Source organism: Primulina tabacum, chromosome 8, assembly GCF_025594145.1.
Source record: "Primulina tabacum isolate GXHZ01 chromosome 8, ASM2559414v2, whole genome shotgun sequence".
Taxonomy (NCBI): domain Eukaryota; kingdom Viridiplantae; phylum Streptophyta; class Magnoliopsida; order Lamiales; family Gesneriaceae; genus Primulina; species Primulina tabacum.
In genome coordinates this window covers 7,790,230-7,809,564 of record NC_134557.1, presented here as the reverse complement: position 1 = coordinate 7,809,564, position 19,335 = coordinate 7,790,230, and the positions used below count along the sequence as shown (strand labels likewise).

Below are 19,335 nucleotides of genomic sequence, written 5' to 3'. Positions count from 1 at the left end.
TGAATATCCTTTCCAGTAAATACAAATTGTAGGGGAAAAAAAGATTAAATTTTAATTTTTCCCCTAAAAATATCTTTCTGATTATTTATTAAACTAAAAACAAATTGTAGAAAACATTGTCAACAAATTTCACGAAATAACTTTTTTACTTCTCATATTTCTCGAGAATCAAGGCCTTTTTTGTTTAATTGTTCAATCTTTTGTAACACATTTCACTCATAACGTTTAAAAAATTATAATTCATTAAATTTTTTTTTTCCATCATAACTTTAATTGAACCTTTTTTAATTTTATAAAAATTTATTTTCTACATATTCTAATTAAAAATATGTTTTTTGTATTAAAATTTTAAATTACGTGATAAAACAAATCCAGACAAGCTTCATTTTTTCAGTCTCAAATATCTTTGACAGTTGACTAATACATATGCTTTAAGTACAATGCAATATTTTAAATAAAAATACCTAATTCCGTTGAAAAAAAATTGATGTGTTTTTTTGCAACACTCTTAAAATTTTATTTTTTTAAAAAACTAATTATATTTTTTTAAAAAAAACCCACTCCAACAAAAAAATAATAAAATTTGTGGATCGTCAAGTACGTTAAAAACAAACATTAAAAGTGTCTAGATTAGCCAACAAAAACCCTCTTACTAGGTATATTGGGATACGATCTATGAATTTTTATCTGTAATATGGATCAACCTTACATATATTCACAATAAAAAGTAATACTCTTAGCATAAAAAACTAATATTTTTTCATGAATAACCTAAATAAAATATCCGTCTTATAAAATATGACCTTGAGACCGTCTCACAAAAATTTTTGCCAAAATCTCTAATACTTAAATCAATAACCATTTGACGAAGTTCTTCCACTCAAAATGTGACAACAATAGTCACGTGGGCTTAAACTCTGTAGTTTAAATTTTATCAATCTCAATTTTATTCTCTGAGTAACGTAATGAGTTGTCTTTGACATAAAATTTCGACTCAACAGTGTTTTGTGGCAAAAATTTATGTGAGACGGTTTCACGGGTTGTATTTTGTGAGACATATATCTTATTTGGGTCATCCATGAAAAAATATTATTTTTTATGCTAAAAATATTACTTTTTATTGTGAATATCGGTAAGATTGACCCCTCTCACAAAATCGATTCGTGAGATCATTTTATAAAAGATTTTTTTAGTAGACATTAACATGATGTATTATTCTAGAGAACTTTTATATGGAAAAGTGTGTAAAATAGATCGTTTTCGTAAATTTTTTCCTGATCTTATCTAGAGTTCTTGGACCCTTAAATTGTTATTTTATCAAAAATATTTTAATTACATCAGCAGGGAAAAAGAAAAACAATAATTAAATATTCTCGATATCTTCATCTCCACGATTCTTCAAACACATAGGACAAATTAATTAATTAATAACAGAAGACCAACAAATAAATAATAAATAAATAAATAAATACACAACCTCCATTAACAGATAGAGGGAGGGAGGAGGGAGATTCATTGGGCCATCGATGGGGAGTAATGTGCCAAGCTCCACAAATCTTCCCAGGGAAGAAGATGATCATCATCATCATAATGATACCAATAAAGCTCCCACTCTGGATGCTGGTGCTCAATTTGTTCTTAAATCCAGAGGTATATATATCGATGAAGTGTTTCATTATGAATTCCCATCATCTTGATTAATCAAGTGTCTGAACTCCGACACCCCAAAATTCTTTCCTTTCAAACTAATATTTTGTAATTTCATTAGTTAATGGATTGTTATTCCAAGTAAGAAACGAAGAACTAAATAGAAAGGCTTAAAATTGTTATTTTAGTTTTAGTTTTTTATTTTTTTGAAAAAAAACTCTTACAGTTTTGCAGTTAGATAGAAATTAGAATTGAGTTGTTTAATGAATAATTAGAAAATGAAGTCATTCTTTCTCGAATCAATTTTCCACCAAAACTTGTACTCCATCCATCTCAAATTTAGATGTAATATTAGCATGGCAATGTAATCAGTTAATTTGACCGGTTGTTACATTGTAATTGGAACAATTGAGTCAATATATCTAATTGTTTTGATAGTATCGTATACTTATAGATTAGTCATTTTACTCTTTTTGTGTTTACCTTAGTTATATAAACATAATTCTCCGTATTATTTATTCAAATGACAATATTGCGATTTGAGTTTTTCGCGAACTCTCCATTTCTTCATATATATATTATATACACACACACACCACGATATAAGATTTAAGGGTTTTTTTTTTCAAATGATCATTAAATAAAATTTATTAAGAAAGTGCCACCATCTTGATAGCGCATCATGAGTTCGAATCTAAGTTAAAACAAAATCTTCGATATATATATATTGTAATAAAAAAGGATTTTGTTTTAGTTGAATTAGAAGCTCAAAATGAAAATATTCATAAATGGGATATATATATATATATATTAAAATCAAATCATTATGATTTGAAGTGAGATATGAATACAGGATCATGGGTACATTGTGGATTCCACTTGACAACATCGATCGTTGCTCCTGCACTGCTGAGTCTTCCATATGCATTTGCCTCACTGGGTTGGACTGCCGGAGTTTTGAGCCTTTCTATCGGAGCACTCGTCACTTTTTATTCCTATAATTTGCTCTCTTTCGTGCTCGAACATCATGCCCAGTTGGGTCGTAGACATCTCACGTTTCGCGACATGGCCCATGATATTATAGGTAACGTAATTCGATTTCTGTCGTAATTTTTTGCTTTAAAGAAGTGGATTTCATATGATTTTGAAATAAAAGTATGTAAACTCATTTATTAGAATGTTTTCTTTTCCTTTTCGAGAACCACTTCCAAGTCTTCCTGCATTTATTTAAAAATATAACATTTATTGGTGCCTGCCCGTCCACCAAGTTTGACCTAAGATGTGGGGAGAAATACTAGGGGTTTGCTGAGACTGAGAGTAAGCCGTCGAGTTTACATTTTACATATTTTTTTAAAAAAATACAATAAATTTTTATTATTATATTGCAATATCAAAGTTCTAAAATATTATAACCCACCGAACTCAATCCCGACATAATCGCTGAATGTGTACCATTAAAAAAATGTATATTTTCTGAAAACATTTATTAAAAGAAGATTTGGTCAAAAATATGTTGTCTTTTTTATCATATCCGCGTGTTTTTGAACAGGAGTCCCCGTGAAACGTCATGCAGCTACTTAATTTATTGTCTTTTATTTTATTTACTTATTTTATTTTAAGATTTTATTTGATATATATTTGGCATGCAGGACAAAGATGGGGTATGTATTTTGTTGGCCCAATTCAGTTCCTTGTCTGCTATGGTGCAGTTGTGGCTTGTATACTCTTGGGAGGACAATGCTTGAAGGTCGATACACATTGTTACCTTCTTGGAGTTATGATTTTTGAAATGAAATCAAAATACTAGACAAGCTATGAAGTTAGTTTCGAGCAGATTTAAAAGACAGATTAAACATATGATTTGACGAGGACTATAATACAAACATCCGTGTGTTCATTTTTCCAGATGATATATGTTTTATCGAGTCCAGATGGAGATATGAAGCTTTACCAATTTGTCATTATATTTGGTGGGCTGATGCTGATTTTGGCTCAAATCCCTTCTTTTCACTCGTTGAGGCATATCAACTTGGTTTCTTTGGTTCTATGCCTTGTCTATAGCGCATGTGCAACTGCTGGTTCCATCTATATTGGTAAGATTCTATAACAAATAGATCCCTGAATCCAGTTAAGGCAAGAGAATTGTTTGGAGAGTCCAACTATTTCAAGCTATTATAAAAAATATGTTTTGCAAATTATAAAAATCTTGAAAAAAACTGAATTTCTTTTCTTTTTTCCAGGAAGTTCATCCAAGGGACCAAGAAAGGACTATTCGTTGAATAGCAACAAGGAAACTCGTATATTTGGTATGTTAAATGCGCTGGCCATTATTGCAACTACTTTTGGCAATGGGATTATCCCAGAAATTCAGGTATATATGTGATCGCTACTCAATGTTATCTGTATTAATTTCACTTTGTATATACATTAGCACAATCCCCATGATTTACGGTATGTACAATAATGAAGGCAACATTGGCACCACCAATAAAGGGGAAGATGTTCAAAGGGTTGTGTATTTGCTATTCAGTAGTGACAGCTACATTTTTCAGTGTGGCGATCTCCGGGTATTGGGCTTTTGGAAATCAAGCAAAGGGCCTCGTTCTCTCCAATTTCTTGGATGAACTCGGCGGGCCGTTGGTGCCCAAATGGTTCATTTTGATGACCAATATCTTCACTATCTTGCAGCTATCAGCAGTCGGCGTGGTAAGAATTTTGGATGCACCAATTATCCGTATCAAGCCTTGAATAGTAATTAATATACTCAAGTTTAGGTAAAAAGGTTTTTAGTCCCCTATCTTGCATATTTTTCAGTTTTGGTCTTCTTGTAAGTAAATTCGCAGTCTTATACACTAACTCACATTTTTTTAAAAAAAATTCAATCCTTTTTTTCCGGAATCTTAGCCGATGATCGGAAAATAATTCTTTGGCAACCCTAGTCTTAGTACACTCATTGCATATACTAAATTCTCATGCATTTTGAGTATTTGAGTTACTCTACCATTCTATTTTTATTTTTTGCTGAAACAGAATGTTTACAAAAACAAACTGTTATAAAATATATTTATTTATATATTAAATATAACATTTAAAATAATAGTAGTTGTGACTTACTGACTATAGGTCAGTTGGCTTATGAACTTGAATTCATGCAATAGGGCTAACATGCAATATTTAATGCAGGTATATTTGCAACCCACCAACGTAGTGTTGGAGAGGGCATTTGCAAACCCTAAAAGCAAAGAATTTTCTCCTCGAAATGTCATTCCGAGACTGATATCACGATCGATATCAGTCGTCGTTGCAACCATAATAGCCGCGATGCTTCCATTTTTTGGTGACATCAATGCGCTGATAGGGGCTTTTGGTTTCATGCCACTCGACTTCGTGCTTCCTTTTGTTTTCTTCAACCTCACATTCAAAGCATTCAAGCGAAACCCTGTTTTCTGGCTAAATATAACGTTTGCTGTGTTTTTCTCAATACTGGGGCTTGTCGCCACAGTTGCAGCAGTTAGACAGATAATTCTTGATGCCAAATCTTACAGATTATTTGCCAATGTCTGATGATGATCATCAGATAAATTAGTTTTGATTTGAGGCCAACGATTGCATGCACGAGAAGCAGAACAATTGGATTCTTGTGATTCAGTTCATCAGTTGATGCTGAAACGTGCCACACCAGGATAAACTCATACATCGAATCCACAAGGAAAGAAGATGTTAGATTAATTTGGAAAATAGGGCGTTGCTACCCGATATGATGTCTATTTTGTAACCCCTTGTACGAATTGTTGAAACTCGTTGGAATTCTCTTCATTATTTTCTTAATACGATATTGTTATATAAAGATTTTTTCAATCCGTTTTATAATTTTATTGTTGCGTCTTCTTTTCAGCTCGAAGAAAATTATTGAGATCTTATTACTAAATGTAATTATTAATTAAAAACATTTAAAGATACTACAAAAATATTTTCTGGCACTTAATTATTACCCTATCACTCCCTTTTTCATTCCTCTAATTTTAAATATGTTTTATTAAATTGTTGAATATAGAGATAATGAGATTTTGTCATAATTTGTATTAAGCATGAAAAAAACTTTAAAAATATTGAGAAATTAGAATATAATTATTTCAATCCTAAAATATAATGAATTAAAATTAGGGATTAAAGTATTTGATCAGACTTGGAAGAAAGTTCGGTTGACAAATCAATCAATTTAATTTTATACAGACTTTAAGACGTCTGAAATGTAAAAGCAAAACATTTTTTTACGAGCTCATCAAATAAACCACAATTTTTTTTATCATTATTTTCAAAGATATAGCTTCAATGTTTTATAATAGTAGAAATAAAATTAAAGACAATGTGTAATTTTATCATCAACGGAAAGAGAAATATTAATAGTTTAGTGTTCAAGTGTAGCATTTGGCCTTTTCAACATGCGACATAGTAATTGGATATCATAGATATAATCTTTTTTGAGAGTCACTTGTCATGTTTTTCTTATTACAAGATTGGTAGAACGCTGAAAAAAAGAATATGATGACATAACTATCAATGAATTTACAAGTCAATAATATGAAGAAAAAAAAATTCCAAAAAAGTTTTTATTCAGTTTTTATTAATAAAAACTGAGATGTAATTTTGTTTAGCTAAAAGTTGAAATATTAGTTTAAGTTGAAATTTTAATAAATTAATATTTATTTTCTCCGTATCGTTTTTTATTTTTAATATCCTAAAAATATCTATAAAGAATATATATTTTTTGTTCGTAAAATAAATAATAAAATTTAAAAATATTTAAAATCCAATATTATTTGTTTTGATTTTTCTGGGGCCAGTGTGTGGGGAGCTCAACCACTGGCCTCCACAATGCCCTACACGATCGTGCCAGCGAGCTGACTCTGATTTTGGCTCACGTCCCTTCTTTTCACTCGTCGAGGCATATCAACTTGGTTTCTGTGGTATTATGTCTTCTCTATAGCACATGTGCAACTGTTGGTTCCATCTATATTGGTAAAGATTATATAGTTAATGCACATATCGAAAAGTTCGACATGACTAAACTATTATTAAAATTTGTAAAGCTGAAAATATTTATTCAAAAAAAACTTGTGATATATAGTAGAGTAGGTCTCTTGTGAGACGATCTCACGAATCTTTATCTGTGAGACGGGTCAATCCCTACCGATATTTAAAATAAAAAGTAATATTTTTTCATGGATGATCCAAATAAGATATATGTCTCACAAAATACGACCCGTGAGACCGTCTGACACAAGTTTTTGTCTATATAATATATGTGTATGTATTTATTAAATAAAACATTTTAAAAATAATAATTATGAACTTATGACCAGAGTTGAATTCGCTTATGAATTTGACTCAATGCATTGGAGCTAGAGAAGCTCCGTTGCGCCTTGTGTAAAACAAAAATGGCTCACTTGCTAACATGCAATCCTTGGTGCAGGTTTATACGCAACCCACCAACGAAATTCTGGAAAGTGTCTTCGTAGACCCTCTAAGTGAGGAATTGCCTCTAAACGTTGCCCCGACAGTTCCATCACGATCAATCTCAGTGAGTTCCATCACGATCAATCTCAGTGCTGGGGCTTATTGCAACAGTTGCTGCCGTTAGACAGATCATTCTTGATGCCAAAACTTAGCCACTGTTTGATCATCAGACGAACTAGTTTTGATTTGAGGCCAACAAATGGCCGAGAAACAGAACTGGATAGATGCAACTCAGTTTCTGGTTCTATTTAGGTAAAATTATTGGTGTCCACAAACTATTTAGCTCAGGATAAACTCATACATCGAGTCCACAATAGTCATATATCTATTAACCGATTATTCAACTGAATAAGTAAATGCAGAAACAGACGCTGAAATTTAGCAAGACAAACTAACACGAGCAAAATATCTTCCTAATAAGAATCATATCATGAACAAACAAATACGTCTGCTCTGGCGTTACTATTCAAATATTTCCAAGTGCGATATTTCACATTACAGAGACAAATGGATGTAAAACCTGACTAGAGAAGAAACAAAAAAACAGATGACAAAAATATTACACATCTATTGAAAAAGAAGGAAGCCGCCACGGCACAATAAAATTGTGCAAAAGAATATGAAAACCTCACAACCTCCAAGATTTGTAACTTCAACGCAAAGCCGAGTCCATACAGATTCACCATCTTCCCCGCGAGCTCTTGCATCATGTTCTTGCTGCCCTTTTTGCATTTTAAGGATTTCGATGCAGTTGCGCCATAAGAACATTGTTTGTTACATAATATAGTTTTTACTATTGACCATGTCAACGTATATCAGTTAAGCAAACCAGCAAGAAGATCCCCAGGATCTGATGTTGCAGTTGTGGGTGTACTAATTGGTTGAGCTTGAGGAGGCATAGGCGTGGAAGGAATGGGTATGTTGACTAATTGTTCTTTAATGAACTCCTTCAACCTAAAAATGGTTTGAAGATCATTTAGCAAACATAATCTGATGCATAATCGGAAAACATATACTCGGACATTAAAGACGTACTCTAATGTAAGTGTAATGATCACCAGAAGCAATTGTCATCCGCAACTGGGAACGATCAGCTGGATCTGTCTCTATTCTCATCTAAATGATGAAGACCAAACAAATTCAAAGTCAGGTGTTGGGAGCTATGTACTCATAAAATTGATTCTTTTTTTTTAGTTTGAAGTCATTTGATTGAATGCAGATAAATTCATGTTCCAATTATTCAAATGTTTTGGTACACGAGCTGCTGCAGTGAAACATGTTACAATGAGAAAATTTTACCCAGTAGAATCTACTAGCATGTCATGTGCTTACAAGTCATTGAAAAGATCAAATATAAACTATATTGAAGCCAGAATTATGTTGGCAAGGCCAAAGGCTGGTTCTCGCATTCTTCATCCAATGCTCATTATGCAGTTAGTGCAGCTGATTATGCAGTTACTGTAGTACCTGAAGAGATGGCTAGAAAACAAAAACTCAAAATAGACTAGAGCTTACCAAACATAGCATGGCTCGTGTGCTTTCAGAGTAGAAAGTTGTGCTAGCAACCAAATTATTTGTGTTCGGATCCTGAACGCGAAATCATAGGGAATCAAAATAATCAGAGCAACAACATAAAGGCCATAATAATTTCTCAACTGTTGTATCAGGCGGAAATAACAAGGAGAAAGCACTTACCAGCCCTGGGCAAACCATCACTCGAAGACTGTTTAATAAATTTATCATTTCTGCTAGTGGCATCGGCCTTACACCTCTCACCTAGAAAGCTCATGCAAAATGAGATCAGATATTTTATCTCCGAGTTAAGAAGATATTATAGGAGTTTGAAGATAAAATTCACCAAGCACATACAACTTCTTGCAGCTTCAATGGAGGCCCGGAGAGTGATCTCCATTGTTGGAAAAACTCGTCAGAAGAAAGTGAGATTGGTTGAAGAAATTTGTTCAATAGAACGGGAAGGCGAAGCTTTACATTGACCTGCTGGTGGAGACACCCATATGTAAAGTTTGAAAACAATGTGAGCAATCATTTCACGCACACTTAGTGTACGTGGCTGTACACATACAATATCTTCATTAATAATTACAAAATTCTCAAGCAATACCACATGGGTTCCAAATTTGTATGAGAAGTCCAGAACAGCTAGATCTCTGCTTGGCCGACGGTTGATAACTTCAAGAGGGCACTGAACCTAAGAAAACAAGAGAATTTGTATTGATCATATAATCCTAAAAATAGATAGCGGTAAAACATGATTAAAGCGACTGGAAAACAGGATTTGATGAGAAAAAGGAAATCTTTAGTTATCCAACCTGTGCCCTTGGAGGAATAGTCTCGGGAACTAATGAAAGTTCGATCTGTAAATGCGAAGGGGACAATATCATAGCTTGAACTGAGAGGAGAGGGGCGACATTTTTATTTCCTAAGAAGAGAACAAGTCGCCCGTGATGTGCTCGCCACTCAGCTTTTATGCCAATCTGGAAATATATCAGAAAATTTGACACTCAACCGCTGGGAAACAATCAGCTAATAATACCAATTGGTGATGCATAGGAAGTTGATCCATTACAAATAAAAATTGGATAAAACAAATGAAAAGATGGTGTACCTGAATATAAGGGTCCTCGTATAATACACCACTATCCTTCACTATCAAAGCATTAAACCGTTCAGCAATATCACCAATTGGCTGCATGCATAATGTAGTCGGGGGAATAAAATCATGAGAGGTCAACTACAATGAGGTGTTGCAGCATTATCTCCAACCAATTAAGAACTTCACAAATCTTCTCTAAACACACACTTTAATTACTATAGAATTGCAAGGCCAAAAAGAATTTATATCCCATAATCAATCTTTGATCCTGGTTATGTTTGAAAATATAGCGAATTAGGCCCACTGGACCCAATCTCTGTATCTCACTACTGACTACACAAGTATGCACACATACAAATGGTTCTAATATATTAAATGGGAAAGTTAACCAAATTCTAGTCCCTATATGATTGTCAATGGCAAATAATACGTGCTAAATAATAAGCCAAATCATTATATTATCACCAATTAAGGTATCACAGAACCTAAAACTTGGTTTAGTGATTAAAAATGGTTGATGAACTCTGGAAAAATCTAATTTCATTTCAAAATGTTTATCTACACAAAGTAAGCCAATCAAAGAAGCCTAAGTAAACATTTAGAAGCACCCACATATGAATTTGTGGCACTAAATTTACGCATCTTGACAACAGGTCAATAAGATCATGTGCTGGTTTCTAGATTTATATCTGATATAAAGACAGATTGGTGAAAGCGTTGTACTAAGCTCCCAAGATAATACCACCATTAGGTAACCTGGGCATAGATGTCTATAAGTGATTTGAAGAAAGTGATACCTGGACATTCTTTGCAAGCTCTTCAACAGGTTCAATAGCCAAAGCATCAGCTCCTATACCGCTTTGCAAACCAGATGCCACACTTGGCTCAGACTGGTGTGTAGTAGATGGAGGGCCTACAATATCCAGTGTGGCTAGAAGGTCCCCAAGGAGATCAAGAGAAGCTGTACTGGGCGGTTGAGAATCAATTACAGTCAGAATGCCATTTTCACGTGTGATTCCTTGTTCAGAAGTGTTATCATCCTGTTGACATAGATGATTGTTGTTCCGTACATGAATATGGTCAGATAATCAGATCCTCAAATCTACAGCATAGTTTGCCACTATTAAGAAAAGGTTTTCTTACCGTGTTACTTGTGCTAGGCAACTTCACAATACCAAGGTGGCCAACAGGTTGTGTTCCGTTTGCAGGAAGTTGATCAGTGACTACCAAAGCATTAGAAGTCTGCTGCTGTGTCCGCAATTTAATTGCACTTTGCTCAGCAGTATCAGCCTCAGAATCTTCAGCTTTTTTTATCAATGAAGACTAGAATGAAATACTTACACAGTCAGAATAGCAGCTAAAAGAATTAAGCTTATCTTCAAATCAAATTAAAGGCCCTCAGAGAAACTTAGTACAAAGTATAAGCTAAACAGATTCTAAATCCATACTGGAAATCTCGTCTTTGTACCTGCCGTTCAGGGAACTTTGGCATTTCAGCAAGTACGTCCATTAGAGCTGCACCTTTCCTACTCAGTGCACGGTATTCAACCGCCCTTTGCTGTATTTCAGAATCAATGCAACCTTCATACCTTAAAACAAACAATTGGTCATCTAATGTAAGTACCCAGACATACTACTAATACAAATTAACACAACAAATTACTTCTTGTTATTACTTGTTAAAAATTGCCCAAATTTGACTCTGCAGTTCCTTATCTGGTGGTTGGGCGTGCATCAGAATTTTTGCATATGTGGAAAGAAGAATAGGAATTGTTGAAGTCCTGGTTGAATTTGATACAGTTAAACAAGGTAGAAGGAAAATATAAATTGCAACAGAAGATAAACAAATGCACTTACGAAACGGTAGGAAGCTTCTCATTTATGATGAAGAAGATTTCTTTCGGGCTACACCCAGGGCGTCGGGTAAGAAGATGGCCATATTCTCCAAGGATGTATGCACTCACCTTTTTTAAAAAAAATTATGAAACATTTCATTTAATGTTCCAACCACAATACATCTAACATACATATTTTAATAGTACAAACAGAACAGAGGACTAGTCTACAATTACTAGCATATGGTGGAGCAGGTAATATCACATGTACGAGGAATTTCAATAAAAAATATTTTCTTCCATCAAGAAGCACATAGTGAAATTTAGCCAAATTCTAGCCCCACAAAATATGCATGAAACAATTCATATCAGCTACAGTTCACCCCGATAAAAAATTGAATAACATTAAAACCACAGGTGATGCAACACACCTTCACCATTGTCTCGTGGGTAGCAGGCTTATCAAGATAACTTCTGGCTTTCAATGCTGCATAAGGCTGACAAAATTACAAAACGAAATACATGAGCAGAATGAAAATGTCATTTTACAGAAACAAAAACTCTATGCAGCTACATAAGTGACAATAACAAGTCAATTACCTGTAGGTCCTCGTTGTTAGTCACAAACTGCACTACACGAAACCAAATGTCATCACTGACAAAATCCCCCGCCTTGTCAATCAACTGAAGAATCACATCAACATACCTGGAAAACGAGAGAGAGAGAGATGTTCTTATATCAAGTTTGCTACAGACGGTCATATAAACAATGTAAATACCTATCAGATCTGTATAATTTCACATAGAGCTTATTCTATTGATGGAAAGAGAATAAATCTGATCCCAGATTTTCTTGACATCTACTAGACATCAACAACGTAACTTGACCTTCAAATACTTCAGTTAACATTAGAGTTGAAGGGTTACCCTTCCACCATTGTTTCTAACCCCTTAACCACCACAGTAGGCCCACGTAGCTCATTTTGACAGGCTCCAAAGTTGATGTTCAGCAGTAATGAACCAAGAACTAACAACATAGAATGAACCTTTCAGAATTTGTTAAACCTCGGTAACAGTGAACCAATATCTAACAACATAAATGATCCTTTCATAATTTTTATACCCGGATGACCCACACAAATCTAGCGCATTATGTGGAAATTCTTTTCTACTCTCCTGCAATTCGTAAAATTATTTCTCTGCTCTAACAAAAGAGAAGTAGAGAAAACAGCCCTCAGGGTTTTGCATATTTGCCTTTGAAACAGTACATTTAATGCATTAAATATAGTCCAATTAAATCTGCCATGGTACAAAAAATTAAGATTACATAAAAAGCATATTGGGTACAACCTCAATACAACAGACCACCATATTTTTTAAGAAAATACTCAATGATGATATCGAGGACATTCCATCAGCATTAGTTTCATATTTTAAGTATGTCAAAGACATTGTCTATTTTAACGTCTTTTAGGTAAATTTCATACCACGACAAATCAGGTGCAAACTTCTCAGCAAGAATAGCAGCTTTAAGTGACAATTCTTCACGCATTGCAAAGTCTGCTGTGCTAAGATACTGAAACCGGATGAAAATCAGCCTATTATTCCATCTTGGTTGGTTAAAGTAACAAACAAATATAATTGAAGGCCACTCGTGCAAGTATGCACCTGTAATAATTCTTCAACTATGTCCTTTGCATTAGAGACATCACACATGCCATATAGCAAATCGAGTGCACGTCTCCTAATACTGTAGAAATAATCATTTGTCAGAAAACCTAAGCTTTTGATGATCTGTGGTAGATAAGTAACTCTGGTATATAACAATTTAGGCGACCTGGTATCAGGATCCTTCAGGGAAGTGATGATCTGGGCTTGATGTCTTTTGATGATCTCCTGTACTTCTGTGACCATCAACATCCTGGTCATGTTCTCCTGCACCAAAGGAATATTCAGATCTATGCAGTTACACAACAGCACATTTCATAACAAACTAACAAAACGAAATAATGAATCAAATTATTGAAAACAAGAAAGAAAAAGGCAATCACAACATAGTACATTTCATAACAAACTAACAACTCACCAAACCAAGATATCTTATATTAGGTTCCCGAACAGCAATGAATTTACCAAGCAATGCAATACACTGAGACATCATTTCCTTTTCTGCGTCAAGATGCATGACCTACAGTCGAGAAGTAGACACGAGAACTATTATCTACAAAAATGCACCGAGAGAGAGAGAGAGAGAGAGGAGAGGAGAGGAGAGAATCCCTCTTCCCGCATACAACAAACCAACCATTTCCACCATACGCAGAGATGTTCCCCTAAAGCATATACATTATGTGTGCAAAAGCAAACACTTGAATAGCATTTTAGGTGAAAAATCATATAGGAAGTGACAAGAGAAAAAAACCCCTAAGTTCAACTGCTATTCAACAATTTTAAGTAAACAACCAAATGAAATCGTGAAACAAAACTTACGAGAGCAAGGGCTTCAAAAAGAACGGCATGTGATGCATTATTCTTGTTCACATTTTTCACAACATCAGTTCCCATCAATATCCTTTGTAACACCTGATCACAAAAAAAGTTAATTAAGGAGATTCTAGATCATAATACAAGAGCACATTCTGACACACCTATATAAAAATGGCATCATAATTCTTTTAGAACTTAAATATATGGTTATCACAAACATAAAAAGATTAACTTAGACCTCAAACAATGATCTTCTAGTGTTTGGATCTTCAATGGTTGGAAAATACTGAAGGGCCCTCATTGTCCTAACCTGCAGTGCTATATGTTAAAAGCATCAAGAGATAATTAAATACTAGTGTAAATCCAGAGAGGTTCTTTTATGTGCTGCTACTTTTAAGATTGAAACTTTAGCGCACATGAATTTATTTCATCTGATAACAAGGAAGACAAATCAAGAAAAAAATAATGACTGCTTCCTCTTTTAACTCAAATATGTGAAATGTGCTCAAGGTAGCTGAAAACTATTGACAATCCTAGCTCAAGAATAAAAACTATTATCAGGGTGTCACTACTAAAATGCATGAGATTTATCAATTGCAAATTGACTAATTAGGGACCAATAAACAATGCAAATACCCTTTTTGGGCTCATCTTTCATCAAACTGTGTTGTGCTAAATATAAAAAATTTGGAAAGTAAAGCTTGACCATGAAGAATATTAATCATGCGTGCAAATTTCTTTCTTTTTTTCATCAGGTCTACCTCAGAAATCACCAACTAGAGACCAGTCATTATGATCAGAGGGTCGCTACCATCATTATCTGACACAAAAGGTAGGTTTATTTTTCATCTGCTCTATCCGCATCCCCTACACAGTCGAAAGAATATGTAACAGCTTTTGCCAGTCTCTCTACTCATCCCAAAACCGCCAGTGCTAGCTTGCATTGTCCTGCTCTTTGGTCAACCCAACAACACGATCTTTCCCCCTTATCTCCCTGTTGATTTATTGCTTATAAATAGATAGATGGTAGCAAATGTTGTTATTAAACAAAAGCAAAGTGGGTTTCAATTTTCATCTGTTCTTTCCCACTAGCCTTTGCGCTCAATAGACACCATCACATTCACAGTAAATCTCTCTCCATAGCCCATGGCCAATGTTAGCTAGCACTGTCCTACTCTTTTGGTCAACAGAAACCCCCACTTCTCTCTTCAAATCCTGCTAATGCATCATCCAAATCTGACACCACAACAAAGTTCTCAAGTAAAATCACTGGCCACCAGTTGCATTAACAATCTAAAGTCCCCCAAAGTAGTACTTCCACAGATGGGCCTGGATAAAAGTTCAAATTTTAACTGACCACTTTACACTTGGATATCTTATATTTAATGTAACCAAAGACAATTCTATATGTCAATCATATTCCTCAGGTAATTTAAGGCATTTAATTTGAGGCTAGCAATCCATTCTTGGATAAGGTTGGACAATGCACTGCAAGAGTTCAAAACTTTCTTAGTGAAATCAGACCAGAAAGCATTTTAAAAGACATCCTGATACGACAACAGGTTACATCGATTGTTTAAAAATAGAATTTAGACTAATATCACCTCCGGTCAAGAAATGGAGATCAAGATAAGCACAAACCTGAATCCAAGGAGATGGAATACCATAGTATGTGTATTCTTGGGGAACATCTTGGTTCCTGATAAGCCTTTCCAGTATTCTAACACATTTGGGAAGACAACTCCAATATGCCTCGTGGTTATTTGCAACTAAAGCAACTAGAAGACTCATCGAAGAAGTCAAGACACCCAGATCCCGTTCATCTAACAGTTGAGCCATTTGATCCGCCCTGCGAAGAGGAAGGTAGTTGGTGATAGCTTTGTCATGCATTCAACAGATAAACACGAAATTAGTGGCATGTATTAATTTACCAGCCATCAACATTCACCACATCAGGATTTTTTCTGAAGAGGCGCAATAGGCATAATGCTGCCTTCTTCCTCACCAGTGGTCTGACACTACTTGAAATCTGGAGCAAGATAAACGTTCAGCATCATTGAATAGTCAACATGGAGCCTTCAAATTGGTATTCACTTACGAGTAATTTTTGAACATCAGGAGCTAGGGATTCAGCAAATTCTCTCCCACCAATATTTCCAACCTGAACAAAATGACAGGATCGGACACAGTAAAGGAAAGAAATAAAATTCAGGACATGGTATACATAAAGAGAAGAAGAGTAGATCTACGCATACCAGTGTTAAAGCTAGACACTGAAAAGTCTCATTACGACCAATAATATCATTCCGTACTGTATTAATTGCTAGTCTCAAAAAATCATGATTCTCATTGAGAAGGCATGACGTGACTATATAGCCAACCTGAAAAATACGAGTCAAGAAAAATTCAATGAAGAAAAGATTACAACTTATTGTTGATCCAACCATAAAGAAAGATGAGTATAGGTAATATCATATATCATTGTCAGGCAACTTTTGGCCAAAGTAATAATATAAACGGATCGAGATAAATTCATTCTCGGTTGATTCCAAAATATCCAAATGAAGAAAATAAAGGAAAGTGGTTGTGAACTCTTCCAGATATAAAACACATTAATCCTCTTGAGAACATTCAGATACTCGTATAATGACCATCAAACATATCCCATATATTCATCTTTTTCTATTGACACTTGACAGCATACCTTCATACTCAAGAAAGAGCATGCCAACTAAAAGCATTACATTCTAAACATATCAACAAAGTTATCCATCAAGATTTCTAATTCAATTTTACAGATCATGGTGGTGATGAGTTAATGTATTTTACAGTAAAAAACGCATATATTGGCATAGAGTGACAATAATAGTTGGTTATATCAGGGTATTTAGAGTTAAGTCTATTTGTGGTTTCATAATACACTCACACTTCGCTAATCGCAGTGGTAAAACCAACAACTTCTTTCCCTCTGGCTTTTCCACAAAATATTAATATCAATCATTTACTATTTTAAGATATAAACTATGTAAAATCTGACTGACCATTTCCAGTAGAATATCATTACTAAATACAATTATCATTATCTCCCACTTGAACTGTATGTACGAACTAGTAACTACAAAGTTCAGCGTTTAATATTCCATATGGATTAAGGATTTTCTTCAAAGAACCGTTATTATATCAAACAGTATTTGTAGGCCAATGTTAATCGAAATGCAGCTAACCAAATAGTCAAGTGGTAGAACCTCAACAGGAAATTATTAACACATAATCCTTTTACAAAAAATATTAGAAAGTCAGTCTTGATAACAACTATATGCAGGCCCACATTTCATTTATCAATTCTATTGGCTACTTACAAAGTCAAAGCACTAATATTAACAGTCATGGGATGCAGGTTAACTATGATTATGCAAAAGTTTCTAGCAAATAATACCTGCTTTTCAGGGTACTTCGGAGCAGATATTAAAGAAACCGCTTCCATGTGACCAAAATCAACATCATAACCCAGCATATATACGTAAAGCATTTTCCAGACATATTTTTTCTTCTCGTAATGTGTGAGACCCTGCTCAGTTAACACAAATGAGTTCAGTACAAAGGGGCTATCAAAATTCGTAATCATGGAAACAAATGCAGCCGCCTTCTATATCCGTTTGACATTGCTTTGTATTGAATAGATAAGCATAAAGATCCAAGAATACAGTTCACGAGCACTACACATTTGAAACTTGTGTCTACCAGTGTCAAGAAAATGTTAAATTCCAAATAAATGTTTGCATGGTCCCCATCCAATGATCTGCATCAATGTCTGCCTCTCATTCATTCTCTTTTTGTTGCTTACATCAGTACATAGAAATGAAGCCAGATGTGCAACCCGTAATCCATTTAAAAGGCCGATATAGTTGGTTCGGTGAGATAAAAGTTTCAATGAAACGCAGCAGACTGGCAGCTAGTCTACCTCCATTATACATCTCATCCATGAAGTGAAGATGATAACATCTGAAAAACCAAAATTTTCCTTCAAAAGCTATGATTTATAATCCTTACCAATTCCAATTTCTTCACCAAATGATTACCAAATCTAAGGTATTAGGACTCCTTTAGGCTAGAACTATTATACTTGCGTCTTGAACAATTGAAAAAAGATAAAATCCTTTCCCCGGTGTATCTAATTCTCCCAATCAACAGTTTGGCAGTAACCAACAAATAATTAACTTAATAAATTCAATATGCCCAGCTCATTTAACCAATTTACACGCACAGGAGCTTTTTCCAACTGCTTAATCTCCACCCTCAAACCTTAGATATATATTAAAAAAATCAAGCCATTACTCCCGATTAGATCAACCCGAATTCCAGGAATGTAAAATTACAAACTGATTACATTATCCCTGAATCACATCTCGAGTCCAGTTTCAAAACTGAGGTTTGCAAGTCATCCTAGAGCTCTCACATACCGAAAATAAAAAAATTAAACACTAGAGGAAACATAGCTAAAAGAACACTTTTAAATGCATGAATGAAGAAAGACTCGCCTTTTCATTCTTAAAACGCGTGCGCAAGTTGCCCAGCTCCTTGTCAACACGAAGCCGCTCCTGTTCTTTATTCTGGCAATTCCGAACATCACTGATAAACACGGACAATCCTCTCATCCCCGAAAGCGCCATCTCAGATCCAGCAAACCACCAGATCCAATGGCTAATTTCGCAGATCTCGATCAAATTCAAGATACAAAAAAGTTGCAATTAATTTTGGGGACTGATTTGGTCTAGAGAGAGAGAGATTGGAAAAGCCGTCGGACAGCGGACGGACGGAGGGTGACGGCTTTTTATTTTATTACAGTATACGCATAAAAAAACCAAAATGCAATTTCATAATTTATTTATTTATTATTATCTATTTAAATTATACTCAATTTTTTTTAATTTTATCTATATTTTAATTTTTATGATATAGTAAAGATAATATATGATACACTGAATTCAAAATAAATCTATTCTATATTTTTTAAAAAACAAGAACAAAATAAATCTATTTCGAATACATACTTGTTTATAGATAGCAATGTAATTGGCAAAAACTTGTGTGAGACGATCTCACGGGTCGTATTTTGTGAAACGGATCTCTTATTTGGGTCATCCATGAAAAAATATTACTTTTTATGTTAGAGTATTACTTTTTATTGTGAATATCGGTAGGGTTGACCCGTATCACGAATAAAGATTCGTGAGACCG

General features: G+C 34.3%; 2 protein-coding genes across 2 annotated transcripts; one reads left to right on the top strand and one right to left on the bottom strand.

The window, feature by feature from the left end:
- Nucleotides 1–1,454: 1,454 nt before the first annotated feature.
- Nucleotides 1,455–5,494, top strand: LOC142553537 (GABA transporter 1). The gene is made up of 7 exons (XM_075663870.1): nt 1,455–1,650; nt 2,501–2,731; nt 3,297–3,394; nt 3,554–3,740; nt 3,888–4,018; nt 4,117–4,353; nt 4,831–5,494. Exons 1-7 carry the CDS (start codon nt 1,527–1,529, stop codon nt 5,209–5,211), a joined length of 1,389 nt encoding a protein of 462 aa, XP_075519985.1. The 5' UTR covers nt 1,455–1,526; the 3' UTR covers nt 5,212–5,494.
- Nucleotides 5,495–7,556: 2,062 nt separating this feature from the next.
- LOC142553536 (AP-2 complex subunit alpha-1-like) lies at nt 7,557–18,928 on the bottom strand. The gene is given in 28 exon segments (XM_075663869.1): nt 7,557–8,118; nt 8,200–8,213; nt 8,215–8,280; nt 8,680–8,751; nt 8,860–8,940; nt 9,034–9,159; nt 9,287–9,373; nt 9,495–9,659; nt 9,791–9,871; nt 10,576–10,818; nt 10,922–11,101; nt 11,247–11,367; nt 11,455–11,559; nt 11,636–11,742; nt 12,045–12,110; nt 12,214–12,319; nt 13,101–13,189; nt 13,282–13,363; nt 13,451–13,548; nt 13,700–13,801; nt 14,101–14,193; nt 14,336–14,407; nt 15,739–15,946; nt 16,029–16,126; nt 16,196–16,258; nt 16,353–16,478; nt 17,534–17,665; nt 18,636–18,928. Coding segments are annotated over 28 exon segments (3,054 nt in total). The 5' UTR covers nt 18,768–18,928; the 3' UTR covers nt 7,557–7,979.
- Nucleotides 18,929–19,335: the final 407 nt, after the last annotated feature.